A 13,232-nucleotide genomic window follows, 5' to 3' on the forward strand; every position below is an offset into this window, starting at 1 on the left:
AGCGAGGCGAGCCACCGCGCCACAATGGCGCCGAACAGCAAACGCGCAATATATATGGCGTATACGACGACGCCTTCATCACGGAAGCCAATCGAAACGCACTTCAGGATAGTCCAGTGAATCCTGCCGAAATGCAAACTCTCTTTTGCTGCTTCTACATTCCAAAAGGCATCAAATGAATACCCGAAGGGAGTCACGGTGCCGTGACCCTCTTTTGACTATGTTTTTCTTAGAGTGTACTTGCGTACAACCGCAACCACCGCTGACCAAATGGTACAAATGAAGGTAAATTAGAAATATTTATTGAGGCATGATGCACTGGTTGACGTCACAGTTGGTACGCGAAATTTACAGCGTTTTATTATAACTATTCGATAATCAGTGATTATAGGGCTGTAATGACACGTTGTCGTTCGCTTTCGGTACGATGAATACCAGCCTCCACTGCTATACTGTAAAAAGCGGATGAAGAGTCCCCAAGCAGTTTTTGTACAGAATCAAATTCTTGAACTCGGCCATCTTCGAGGACAAGGACCCTGCGTGAAGCGAGAACGACTGCGACATTTGTAAGGGCATGAAAACGCAGCATCATTCTTAAACTAGCCTAGACTGACTTCTTAATTTTTGAAAAACTGCGACACTTATTTATAAGATACAAATATTCCGACATGACCTATTTGTGAGAGGTAATACAGAAGAAAACAGCTTGCTTCTAATATTATAAGAACGTGCTAGAGCAGTTGTGATAATTGTAGCAAACATTTCGCAAAGTAATGAATACGAGATATTCATAATGCTGTGTGCTCCGGCAACACTGGGCGCGTCCGCTATTTTGTGCTGGGTTACAGTACACTCTAGCTGGGTGTAACGCGAAATTACACGCGGCCCCGCTTAGAGTGGTGTCAGCTTTTGAAAGGGCAGGTGCCGCTTCCGCGGCCTTGGCGGCAGCGTGGCCGCCATTTTGAATCCCCCGCCCGGTCACTTGTGCGTGGCGTGCGTGCTGTTGTTAGGTCGGTGCTCGTTTCCCTCCAGTTTTATGCGCTCGCTACGGTCACCATGGTCGCGTGTTGCGTGCCGCTGTGCACCAATCATTCCAGGAACGCTGGGAGCTGTATCGTTTTGGGAGATACGAGCTTTCTTTGGACAGAAAAAATGAAATGTGACAAGCGGCATCCGAAGAACACATATATGCACTTGCAGCGTAAGTTCCTGGCCGGCATTTCGAATGGACATGCAAGGCTAACTTCTGCTGGTGTCAACATTGCGTAATAATTGGACACACTAATATCAGCTACATGCTTAAGATATTTTGGTTCACGTGTGAATGAATCCTGCATTTTACTTCGCAAACATTGTTTACTTCATTTGGTTGCTCCTGTATCTGCCTTTGATTTTCAGATGCGAAGCAGCTTTTGCTCGGGGCTGTGTCCGTGCTTCCATTGGCGACCGTCCGCTCGGGAACCATGTTACTGGCACGCGCTAGCGCGTTCGGGCCTGTGTAAGGGGCTGGGTAAGACGCTGTGGCCTCTCCCCCTTAGAACCATGTGTGCTGGCACGTGCTAGCGCGTTCGGGCCTGTGTAAGGGGCTCGGTAAGACGCTGTGGCCTCTCCCCCTTACACTCTCTCAGCAATCATGTGATGGCGTCGGGGAACGAGATTCTGCAGACGCGCGATGAACCAACCGTTGTATGCTAGTCACAACGCGCTGGCACGCTCTAGTGCGTTCGGGCCTGTGTAGGGGCTGGGTAAGACGCTGCGACCTCTGCCCCTTACACTTTCTCAGCAATCATGTGATGGCGTGGAGGAACGATATTCTTCAGACGCGCAGCAACTACAGTGAATTCATGGTGTGCTCCACTTGCAAGGACACGTTAACATCGGGCAAGGTGCCCGTGATGAACGGAACTTTAAGTCGACCCATACGCTGCTTCGCATCCCCACATGGCTCCCTTTCGTAGGAGATGGTGAAATTCTTGCTTTCGCTATTTTTGTGACGTGAAATGTATCATGAAATATATTATGCGTGTTTGTCTGCAAATGACATCCTTCTTTTTTCCTAATAATGATTATTTGTGATAATTTACGTCCCAAAAACCACGATATGATTATGAGAGTCGCCGTATACTATATAGTGGAAGGCTACGGAAATTTTGACTTCTTTAACGTACACCTAAACCTAAGTACACGGGCCTTTATCGTTTCACCTCCATCGAAATGGGGGCGCTGCTGCCGGGATTCAATCCCGCAACCTTCGGGTCACCAGTCGAGCACCATAACTAAAACCACGGCAGGTTCTTGTTTTCTACATTCCTTTCCGTGTTTCAAGTACGCCTTCTGTGCTGGTCTAATGCGCATGTATGTATGTGCGCAGTTCTGTGTTTTTTATCCTTCCCCTTTTCTGTGTTTAAAGGTTACATCTTCGTCCTGTCCTAAATCATTACGCAATTCCTGTTTATTTTAATCATTCACGATCAATGTGGAGCGACTAATGGCAGTTCTGTTTTTTGTGTAATTTCCGTTTTATTTGTGCAATTGATTCTGTCAGCGCAGCATTAATGCGCACAAATAAATGGCCTGTACACTGGATATTAACGCGCTCACACACGCAGACATTCAGTATTTTATTTTTTTTGAGCAAACATAATTTATTCATTTATTCATTAATGATGTAAGCCATGAAGGCTCATACAGGAATGCGTATACAAAGTTCTCGCGAAGCAGCTGTACAAAGAAGACACATAAAACCAACAAGAAGGCGGCGAAGCATTGTGTACAGTAGACACGCTATGTCAGTAAAAAAACACAGGAAACAAAGTTGTACAATCAGCACCTCATGCAAAACCTGTAATAAAATAAAAAAGACGTCTCCCTCGGTGGTATAGTGGTTACGGTGCTCGGCTGCTGGCCCGAAAGTTGCGGGTTCGATCCCGGCCGCGGCGGTCGTATCTCGGTGGAGGCGAAATGCTAGAGGCCCGTGTAGTGTGCGATGCTAGTGGACGTTAGAGAACACTAGGTGGTAAAAATTTGCGGAGCCCTCCACTACGGCGTACGTCGTAATCATATTATCGTTCTGGACCGTAAAACCCCAGATAATATTTTTAATTAAAAAGGCAAATAAACGACGCAGTGGATATGCAGCACAACATGCAGAACAGTATTGGAAACACTCAATAACATGGGCATGCAAATCGGGCATTAAAAAAAAAGAAATCTGCATATACAAAAGGACAAACACACAGATACTGCGCGTTTTATGGCTTATGGCTTGATTTTATGGCTTATAAAACACGTATTAATCATTCTGCTAAGGACTCAAGATGCAACTCGAGTGCCGATACAAATGCGGCCCCAGATAAGGAGCAAGAAATGTCAGCAATAATTATCATAAAGAAGCTCTCATTTCATCTTAGCAGGATATCTGCACCATACTGCTCCTCAGCCCTTTATCCTGTGTACAATATGTATGATGCCATTTATAATAAACGAGTAAATTGTTTGTAAACTTAGCAAAATTAGCCGCCTTAGTCGCGCTAAGGTAGCTTCGCATCACTAAAGTGCGTGTGTTGAGATATATACACTGCTGCTGCTGCTGCTGACATGTATATAAATACTTTAAACGATTCTTTGTGTATTTAGAATGCAGAGTTTACAAGGAAATTAAGTAAGGCTTTAGACTTAACTCTGTCGTTTCCGACGTAAGGAAGAGGATTCGTTTTCAACTTAACAAAGTCTACATCTACCTCTAGCGCATAACACTTGCACAGGCCGTCAGCTTACATGAATTACATGTTCTTTTAATAAGCACTTACGCAAAAACAGCACCAAAAGCTGTCCAAGCTTCAAAAAAGAAAAGAAAAAGAACACGCTCGCTCTTATTTAAAAATTGTAGCGCTATATTAGACGAGGACAAGAAGAAAGGTAGCGCCCGTCCTGTCATGTACCTTTCTTCTTGTCCTCGTCTAATATAGCGCTACAATTTTTAAATAAGAATGTATCACCAACTAGCCCCGCAACGTGTTTTGTTAAGTGAACGCTCACTCGCGTGCACTTATTTCCGGGCGCATCCATGCACCGCAAGTGCGTTGTGCAGCGCGTTTCGCATGCCGCCTAGATGCGGCGGGAGGCGCAATGGCGGCCGTCGTAGCAGACGACGCGACTGTCCTCACCCTCAGCGGAGCGCGCGGGCATCAATGTAAGCTACGCGAAATCGTCTGCTAACGTCGACATAAGTAGAGGCCACGAAGACGCCGAGAAACAGTACTTGGCGGAGCTTTCGAGGCACGAAAAGCTGGCCGTTTCTTTCGGCATCCAGCACCGAATGGTCAGCGGACCTCACTGTGCGGTCACAAATGGACGAGAACATAGTGCCGGAGTTTTGCGCGCTTAGTGTCGGAGTTCATAGTGTCGGAGTTCAGCTGCAAGAGCCGCACCGCTTCGCGAAGGCGAACTGTTGTTCGGTTGTGATGCGAGCTTCTGACCTGTAGTAGACTTTCAAAGAAATTGTTCGTTGTTGAGGAGATGTGACTGCAACACTTCTCAAATAAGATTGCGATGCAATCGATCTCCATTGTATTTACCATTGCGATTATAAACAGGTGTCAGATAACGATACCACGTAGTTTCTGCGGCGCAAGGCTGGGCTGCTTTGCTCGGCTCATTTTAGCCACGTGCACCTCTATATCCATCGCAATGCGTTGTGGTTCCTTCTAGAGGTTATACTTTTGTGCACAGCTTTCAAATGCCTTATTTTTCTTAATATATGTTCGTCACTGTGCGAAGATTAATTATTATGGGCAATTCCAGCGGGCGAAGAACGTCGTTGTTTTTACTCTCGCTAAATATGTGACAGCCTCGTCAACTACAATCAGACTGCCTTCAGTTTAACCCAGCATGTGATATGTTACCTCTGAATTTGTTGTGATGTGCATTTGTGTATAATCAGTCGGAAAGGACGATGAAAACGCCATCTTGGAAGATATAAGGCGTACACAAGCATATATATATATACATATATATATATATATATATATATATATATATATATATATATATATATATATATATATATATATATATATATATCACTTCTACATATATATAAGCATATATATATATATATATATATATATATGCTTATATATATGTAGAAGTGATATATATATATATATAGGTGTGTGTGTGTAGAAGTGGAAAGTGTAGCAACCATCGTAATCGTCGTCGTGGTCATCGTCAACTGTTACTGCAACTTGCTTCGTTAATAAGTGCAGCTGGGCAACTAAATGAAAATACACATGCTCTTAATGTTACCCCATTTAGGCGGAATTACATGTTGCTGCCGTTGGGCGCTATAATATGTAGATGTCAATGAAATAAAACATTCTGGAAGAAACAAGTTTGGTTAGTACCTTCGCATTGGGGCAGAATAGATGCCACACAATCCAGCAACGCGTCTATCAGCCATCACGGGATAACCTCGCAGAGAAAGCCGAAATTTTCGTTACCATTAAAACGCTCACGACATGGTTAACATTGTAGAACTATGACAAAGCGCCACAGGACAATTCGAGACGAGCAGCCCACATCGCTAATGAATGCGTTCTGCAACGCCTAGCTACACGGCCGGCTAAACGATATATGTAGTCCTCGTCGTGCGAAGCAGATAACGGCCATTAAGCATAGAAAAAGTTCCGGCTTGCACGAGAGAAATGCTGAAAGGTGTTTTCCTCGAGTTTTCGGACGTGATCCTGGGATGTAATGGTTAGAGCATCGGTCTTTTTGCAATGCTGTAGCAACTCGGCCGCAAGTCAACTATAGTGTATATTTATTTCGCCCCCTGTTATAAGTCAAGTTTACACTCACAGTCGCATTTACGGTCAGAATAATAACCACCAAGTTAAGGAAAAGGCGAGAAAATACAGAACAAAAGTGTATCGCTGTCGCGCCTTACGTCTATCACTCTTTGCGTGGAATGTTGCCAGGCGGTTCAAAGCTGATGTTTTCAGCTGCCGTCACAGGCCGCAATGAACCTCCCAAACTGATGAGGAACTACGGCGGGACAGGAAGAAATGTGCATTTAAAGAAAGTTCGTCCAGTACCAAGCGCGTGTCCTATACATACTGGCGTTGACACCCACATTAAAGAGAATCGGCAGCCCTTTGGTAAAGATGATTATGCACACTTAGCTAAGCACCGTAGACGTCGTGTTTGGGTAGTTGTCTTTGTGACATCTCTTTTGTGTATTAATAATAATAAGCATGCAAAATAACTGACGACTTTTAGAAAAAAAAGGCGAGCCGATATGTTTATTAGTGAACATTCTGAGGCAATCATTGACAATAAGTCCCTTTCTTAAACACCTCGTTAACTCTTCTTAAAGGGACCCTGAAACGGTTTTGACGATTTTGTAAGAACACATTGGGCCGGTAGAGGACGTCCTAAGGATCATTTACAGACCGATTTGAGCTCTGTGCGTAAACTGTGTAATTTATTACAAGGCTTCAAATCTGCGAATCGCCATCGATTACAGCACCTCAGCCAAACGCGTTTTCAAACCACCCACTTCCAGTGCGCGTCGCCTTGGAAGCGCGACGTCACGCAGGCGGCTGATCTCATTGGATATGTGCAGGCCACGTCACTGAACCTCCTGTGGGCAGCGAGCGTCGTCTGGCTGTGTTACAACGTGATCCTTGTTGACGTGAGCTGAGCGACAGTTATATTATCCCGAGGTTTCTTTTCTTGGACACAATGAATTGCCCTAGCCGTGTTGTGTACCACATATCTAGCGATTGGTGACTTGTAAAGATGCGACATCGTGCAATGTTTCTGAGGCCTCTGGCGAGCGGAATCTCTTCAGCTCGTCGCTGCAGTGAGCGTCGCGTTCTCGCTATCCGTTCAGCGCCACAATCGACATGTCTGCAGCTGTAACTTCACCCCTGAAGGCACAACCACATTGCCTGAGTTTACGCGTATCGGTGATCGTTCTCGAATTCCTTTTGTTTGTCCGCATGCTTTTGCAGGTTGTCGCCGTATAGGAGAATAAAATAAGATCGGCTGGTAGTGTGGCGGCACCTGTCGGAGCAGACATAAACCACTCCGCGAGCTTCGTCTTTGTTGCCAGACAGCGTGCTGCCTGGCACACTGGGTCTCCGAGATTGTGCGCAACCTGTCGGCGTGCAATATCGGAGGTCATGACTGGGCGAAGCTCAAACCGTCGTGTGCGCTCATGAGAGCACTGCGATCGACGGCGATGACAGCGTGTCTGTGAGTTGAGGGTGCAAGGCAGTGGTGAGGAGGAGGGTATAGTTATAACTGTCCGTAGCGGCCTTAGTACACGGTGTGTCGCTTAATGTCTGGTGCGAATGATTTGGGAATGCTCTTTCCTAAACGCTGTCAAAACTTCAAAAAACCGTTTCAGGGTCCCTTTAAGTAGTTGCTGCTCCTCAGCTTTCCCGTATCGGGCTACACATGTTCAATGCAGTTAGCTGAAGCGTGTACGTATATGTAGAGGCTCTTTCGAAAGTTAACAAAGTTTGCAGTCAGCGGCCGTTCGCTTTCTTTGGGCCTATTGTTTGCGGCGCTGCTCGCGCGCCACTTTAGCAGCAGCATACAAGTGATAAAAGGAAGTAACAGCCACAAGAGGACCCTGCTTTAAAAAAACTCTTCGCGATACCTGTCGCAATCGAGAACCGTGTGAATGCGATGTGCCACGGTGACAACAGTGCAGTTCGCGAATGCCTTCTTGAGTGTGACTTGTATGAGACGATCCGTGTCGCCGTCCATCTGCGATGTAGCCTCGTCAAGAAGCAGGATTTTGGACTTCCTCAGGAGAGCCCGCGCCAGGCAGACGAGCTGCCGCTGGCCCACGCTGCGCAAAACGCACCGAACAATTCATCACAGAACGATCTTCTCCGCAGCGAACATCACCTACACAAAACTTTTGTGTACAATACAAAAATCTATTTTCGCATAAAATAAGACATTCAATGTTCTATTTCGTGCCGAAGTCATGCGTTAAAAACTGTCGGAACTCCTTCAACACAATGTGTGGACTCCTAATTTTGAATCTACATCAATATATTTAGAAAAAGTGTACTAATTTCGCTTAAGAAGTTGAAATACCTCCAGCCACGAATTCTTGGAGGAAACCCGACGTTTCGAGACCGGCTTGGTCTCTTCTTGAGGGGTGACTGTGCTGATCAGGGGGGCTTCGTCGCAGCTTGTTTTTGGCTCCGCCTTTCTCTTTCCCTCACATTCCGGAGGCCGTGCACGTAGATCGGAGGCATTGTTCCGAGGGACCGGTTCACATTCGCAGGTGTGTTCTGGATGTGCCACGACTCGAGTAAGCGCTTCGTCCTGTGTTCTCCTTCTTTTGTCCCGTCCATTGCGCTTAATTTTCACCAAGTATGCTCCACACCAACTGGCCCTCACCTCGAATCTGCAAAAGCTAACTTCTCTAACGCTCCTCCATCTTTCCTATCACTTCTTCCCCTTCTGTCGCCCCAGTCGCGCTCCGATCACGTCCTTTTCATATTTCCCCTATCCCCTACCCTTCAATATATATATATATATATATATATATATATATATATATATATATATATATATATATATATATATATATATATATATATATGTATATATATGTATATATATATATATATATATATATATATATATATATATAAGTGGCTATTTATTAGACGTAGAAGGAATGAGGAAATAGAAGACGCTCCTTTCTGTCTCCCGTATCGGGGTCACGGCTAAGCGCCTGTACCCTTCAAGGCGCTGCACCGTGCTCCCTATTGAGATGCGCGGTGTTTTTTTCCCCTTCTCCTTTACAACGACCACCACCGCCAAGATGGCGTGAGGTGAGGCGCAGTGGAGTGTAAAATAGCGCGTCAGTGGCAGTGTTCAAGAGTTTGCGCTTTCAAGATGGCGAACATTTCTCATTCTCCCGATGAAGAACCCGCCCGACGGCGGGTTCTTCATGTAGTAGCCGAGCCAATGTAGTAGCCGAGCCAATCGCGATATTCGCGTAAGAGAGGCCGAAGCTAAGCAACAGCGAATGGAAGACTTGAAAAACATAGAAGTTCGATATAGCCTGATGAAAGACGGGGATAAGCTTCGCTGTTTCGACAGTGTTCCCGAAGTGGAGCTGGCTGGATGCTCTAAAACTTGCTTTGTCTGACATCTTAGATCTTCTCAGCGTCCACACGGAAGAGCTACTGAGAACCTGTACTATACATATATAAGCAATAACTTAATGTGGCCTTTGAAGTGTTTATTGTGTTCCACAACAGTGTTTTTCTTTTCAGCCGCAATTTCCACCTGCCACGAGCGGCCAGCATATGCGAGAAATACTTGGAATCAGCCGCGATAATAAATTAATAACACTAACTTTCTCCTTGAACAGTGCATTGCTTCATATTGAATATATATATATATATATATATATATATATATATATATATATATATATATATATATATATATCGCCGAAGTTTTGAAATGATACTTACTCGTCCTAAGATTATTTTGTGTTTTCGTATTTCTCCAAGACTCCGCCCAAGTGGGTGATTTGATCCCGTGTGACCAAGAAAACTAGATTAAAACTAGATTGAATTATTTGTAAATAAAAATTGGATCACAACAGCAGCAACTTATATTGTATTTCTCCCTCAATTCACAATAAATTCGCTTTCCACATGACTCCCCTAGTAGCAAGATGAGAACGCTACGCCTCTGGCGCAGGCTTTGCCGGCTGCGCTGTTATTATAAATTTATGTCATGTCTCACGTGATGAAAACTATAGGGCCTACTGTACACATGTGCGACGGAAGTAATGTGCATGATAATAGCTGTGGGTTAAACGTGTGTTCGTGTTTGCAGTTTTGTTCCGAATAGCGATTTGACCCGCAGTATATGTAATGTTTTTTCTCGGTGCTATGGCACTGGGCGAAGTTAACGTGCCTATTGTACGTGTCACTGTCAGTAATTTGTTACTAAGAAAGCCGTTTATCTATCTCTTTTTACGCGTGTGTCTGGCACGCTGAAATATGCGAGGCGGACTGAGGTTGTATACAACGTAGCGTATAGCCGATACCAGCAGTACAGTAATGTGTGTACTGTTTCTGCAAGCAAGTTCGATGTAGCGTTCTTTACTGGCCCTCAGCGACTCTGCGAGCGCTTGGGATACTCAACGTACATAGATTGAAACAAGATCCCAGCTTGTTTTGTGATTCTTATGGTAGTAACGTATATTGAAGTAACTGCCTAAGTGACACAGTGACCACGTTTGCTGAGTATACAGCGTGGTAAATCTTTGTACATACGCACGTAGCATATACTTTAGCGCTGGTGGTGTATTCAGAAGGAACCTGCGAGAAGCGAATCGGCGAGCTTCCGCGAATGCGCAGCGCATATCGTGACGGCATGTGCACAAATTTCATCGCACGGGACGATAGCTCCTTTGTGGATGCATCCGATTTGCCGTCGATTGGATCCAACTAGAAAGTTTAATCTTGCATTCTCAGCCCTCTATCATGCCTCCGGACAATCCTTGGCTACTCTATGCACCAAAATCACAAGAAGGCCTGGATCTTTGAAACAAAGAGCGTCATCTATGCATAACGTGCCGCGAGCGCCCATTTTCCACAACTTTGTGCAATTAGGGAGTATAGCGCTGCTTCTTGATTCCACAAAACAGTAGTTTCAGTTACCAATGTATGGACGCTGCAACTCGCATCTTTGAAATATTCTTCGTATTACATCGCTTCCGGATGTGCATGCAGCAAGATCGGCTCCACGAACAGAGTGCTCTGCACGTAACACTCAGAAAAAGAGAAAACAAAATGATCTGTTGGCATTGTTTCGAACTCTTGGTAAACGTACCTCAAATTATCGCCGCCATCTCCTGTTTCAAGCTGCAATCCTTTGGGGTTTTCCAAGACGAACTTGGCAAGGTGGGAGTGTTCCAAGGCCCGCCAGATGTCTCCGTCAGAGTGTGAATTCGTGGGATCCAGGTTCATCCTCAGCGTTCCCCTGACGAGGCTGGGGTCCTGAAAATTGATCTCGTTTGTGTGACTTAAAATATACTTAAGGTTTGGATATTTTCACTAGGCTTTATAACTTCTTCACTCAAGATTTAGCATTCAAAGGAATAGTTCCAATGTTTGTAAGTAACTGTGGTTAACAATAATTTCTGCAGTTCTACAAGCCAAAACCATGATGACGCACACCATTGTGGGGAACTCCGGAATAATTTTGAGCGCCTGGGATTCTTCAACGAGCGCATTAATCTAAGTACACCGGCGTTCTTGCACTTCGCCCCCTTCGAAATGCACCAACCGCGGCCATGATTTGAACCCGCGTCCTCGAGGTTCGCAGCGCGACACCTTACCTGTTGAGCTACCGCGGCTTTTGTTTTTATTGCCGGTCTTGGGCAATGTAGAATGCAAACATGGCATATAACAAACACTATGCATACCATGAAAAATATTGGTGAAGCTTGCACTTAGCCGCGCAAGCCTTGAAACAGCGAAACTGGACGATTCTGGAGACTGATCTGGTTGCTTCTAGGCTGTTTGTAGGCCTTCGCTAGGTGATGAGGGTTGTTTCTAGGTAACCGCCACGGTGGTAAAGCGGTTATGGTGCTCGACTGCTGACCCGCAGGTCGCAGGGAGGCGAAAATGATTGCAGCCCGTGCACGTAGAATTAGGTGCCCGTTAAAGAACACCAGATAATCCAAATTTTCGGAGCCCTTCACTACGGCGTCTCTCATAATGAAATCGTGGTTTTGGGACGTTAAACGCCAACATTTATTATTAGTTGTTTCTAGGTTGCTTCTACGTCGTTGCTAAGATCTAGCTAGGTGATTCTAGGTTGTTTCTACATTGATTCTCAGCGCAGAGAGGTTCGAGTTAAAGCACAGACAGTCACAGACACGACACGGATGTCCAAACTCCAGAGACAGAAACTCGCGCTGAAACCAGGCGTTCGCACCTCTCATACACTCACAGACACAACACGGACGTGCAAACGCCAGACAGAATTTCGCGCTGAACCAAACGTTTGCACCTCTCATAGATCTAGGGGCAGGCCGTCGGTGGTGTAGGTAATCGATGTCTTCGGGGTCTTCTCGCAGCTACCGTTGCCTTTCCCGTTCCCTAGTGTTGGACTAAGTGTTGTTTTTTTTTCCTTTTTAGTGGACCAGTGGTGAGTAGTGGGATTTACCCAATTCCTATGGCACATATCCGTTTGTGATATAGTTTTCTGATAGGCCACACAAATTTCTCTGGCTCATACCCGTCTGTTGGGTCAACTGTTATCTTCTTCATTTTTAGCAGATTAGTGGTGGGTAGCGGGATTTATCCAATTTCTGTGGCTGCACAGGGCAGGCGACGTAGGATAGGCCGCACAAATTACAGCTGCCTTAAACAACTTCAGTGTTAAAAGCAAACATGCCATCAGTCATATTTGGACTGGTGCTGCCAATATTAAAATTCCTTCAATGATGTCAGTCGGTCAGTCCTCGGCAGCCATTCAGGTTCGCATTCCTGTAGTTTAAGCTACCGTGGCTGGCAAATAATTGTTTTTGATTGTTTACCCAATGTATTAGTAAATGTGCACAGACTAGCCCAAAAAGGCATTAGACTATGTTGAATTTCGTTAGCGCTTACTTGGATTTTTCAGCCTTTGCTCGAGTTAGCACGAACGCTCAGTATGTTGTCTTGAACGGAATAATAATTTGTCATTTTCTGCAAATGCACTGCTACAGAGAATATGATTTTCCATTTCGCATTCGAGCCTTTCAATAATGAAAATTTGGCAAAGAAAAAAAAGTTGAGCCTAAACTTCAGTCGTTAGGAAGACGTTTTTTTTGCACTTTATTTAGTTACCTGAGGAATGACTGTAATGCTCCTTCGCAGCGTCTGGAGCGGCACCGTAGAGATATCCACGTCGTCGATAACGATGTGTCCTTTAGTTGGCCTGAGCAGGCGCAGTAGGGCGAGCACAAGGGATGACTTTCCCGCTCCAGTGCGCCCGACTACTCCGACCTGCAATGTGAGCTCGCAAGTGACCAGTGTGCCACAGGTAAAGAGAAACAATCATAAAACAAGAAATACTTTGGTTTATGCATAGATGCTAGCCTTTTTCCTTCATATTTATTTAAGAGCAACCGTAACTTTGCCTAGAATACAGGGAGCTTAATTACATTCTTTATTAATTCACAA

General features: G+C 45.1%; 1 protein-coding gene across 1 annotated transcript in view; it reads right to left on the bottom strand.

Annotated features, from left to right (window-relative positions):
• Positions 1 to 347: 347 nt before the first annotated feature.
• LOC119399177 (ATP-binding cassette sub-family C member 2) overlaps positions 348 to 13,232 on the bottom strand; it is a 72,080-nt gene continuing 59,195 nt past the window's right edge. The window contains exons 9-12 of the mRNA XM_037666026.2: positions 12,897 to 13,055; positions 10,891 to 11,057; positions 7,670 to 7,864; positions 348 to 536 (exon numbers count right to left, since the gene is read on the bottom strand). Coding sequence (XP_037521954.1) covers positions 386 to 536; positions 7,670 to 7,864; positions 10,891 to 11,057; positions 12,897 to 13,055 — 672 coding nt within the window. The 3' untranslated portion in view covers positions 348 to 385. The remainder of the gene's footprint in view (positions 537 to 7,669; positions 7,865 to 10,890; positions 11,058 to 12,896; positions 13,056 to 13,232) is intronic.

The sequence above is a fragment of the Rhipicephalus sanguineus genome, chromosome 1 (genome assembly GCF_013339695.2).
Source record: "Rhipicephalus sanguineus isolate Rsan-2018 chromosome 1, BIME_Rsan_1.4, whole genome shotgun sequence".
Lineage (NCBI taxonomy): Eukaryota > Metazoa > Arthropoda > Arachnida > Ixodida > Ixodidae > Rhipicephalus > Rhipicephalus sanguineus.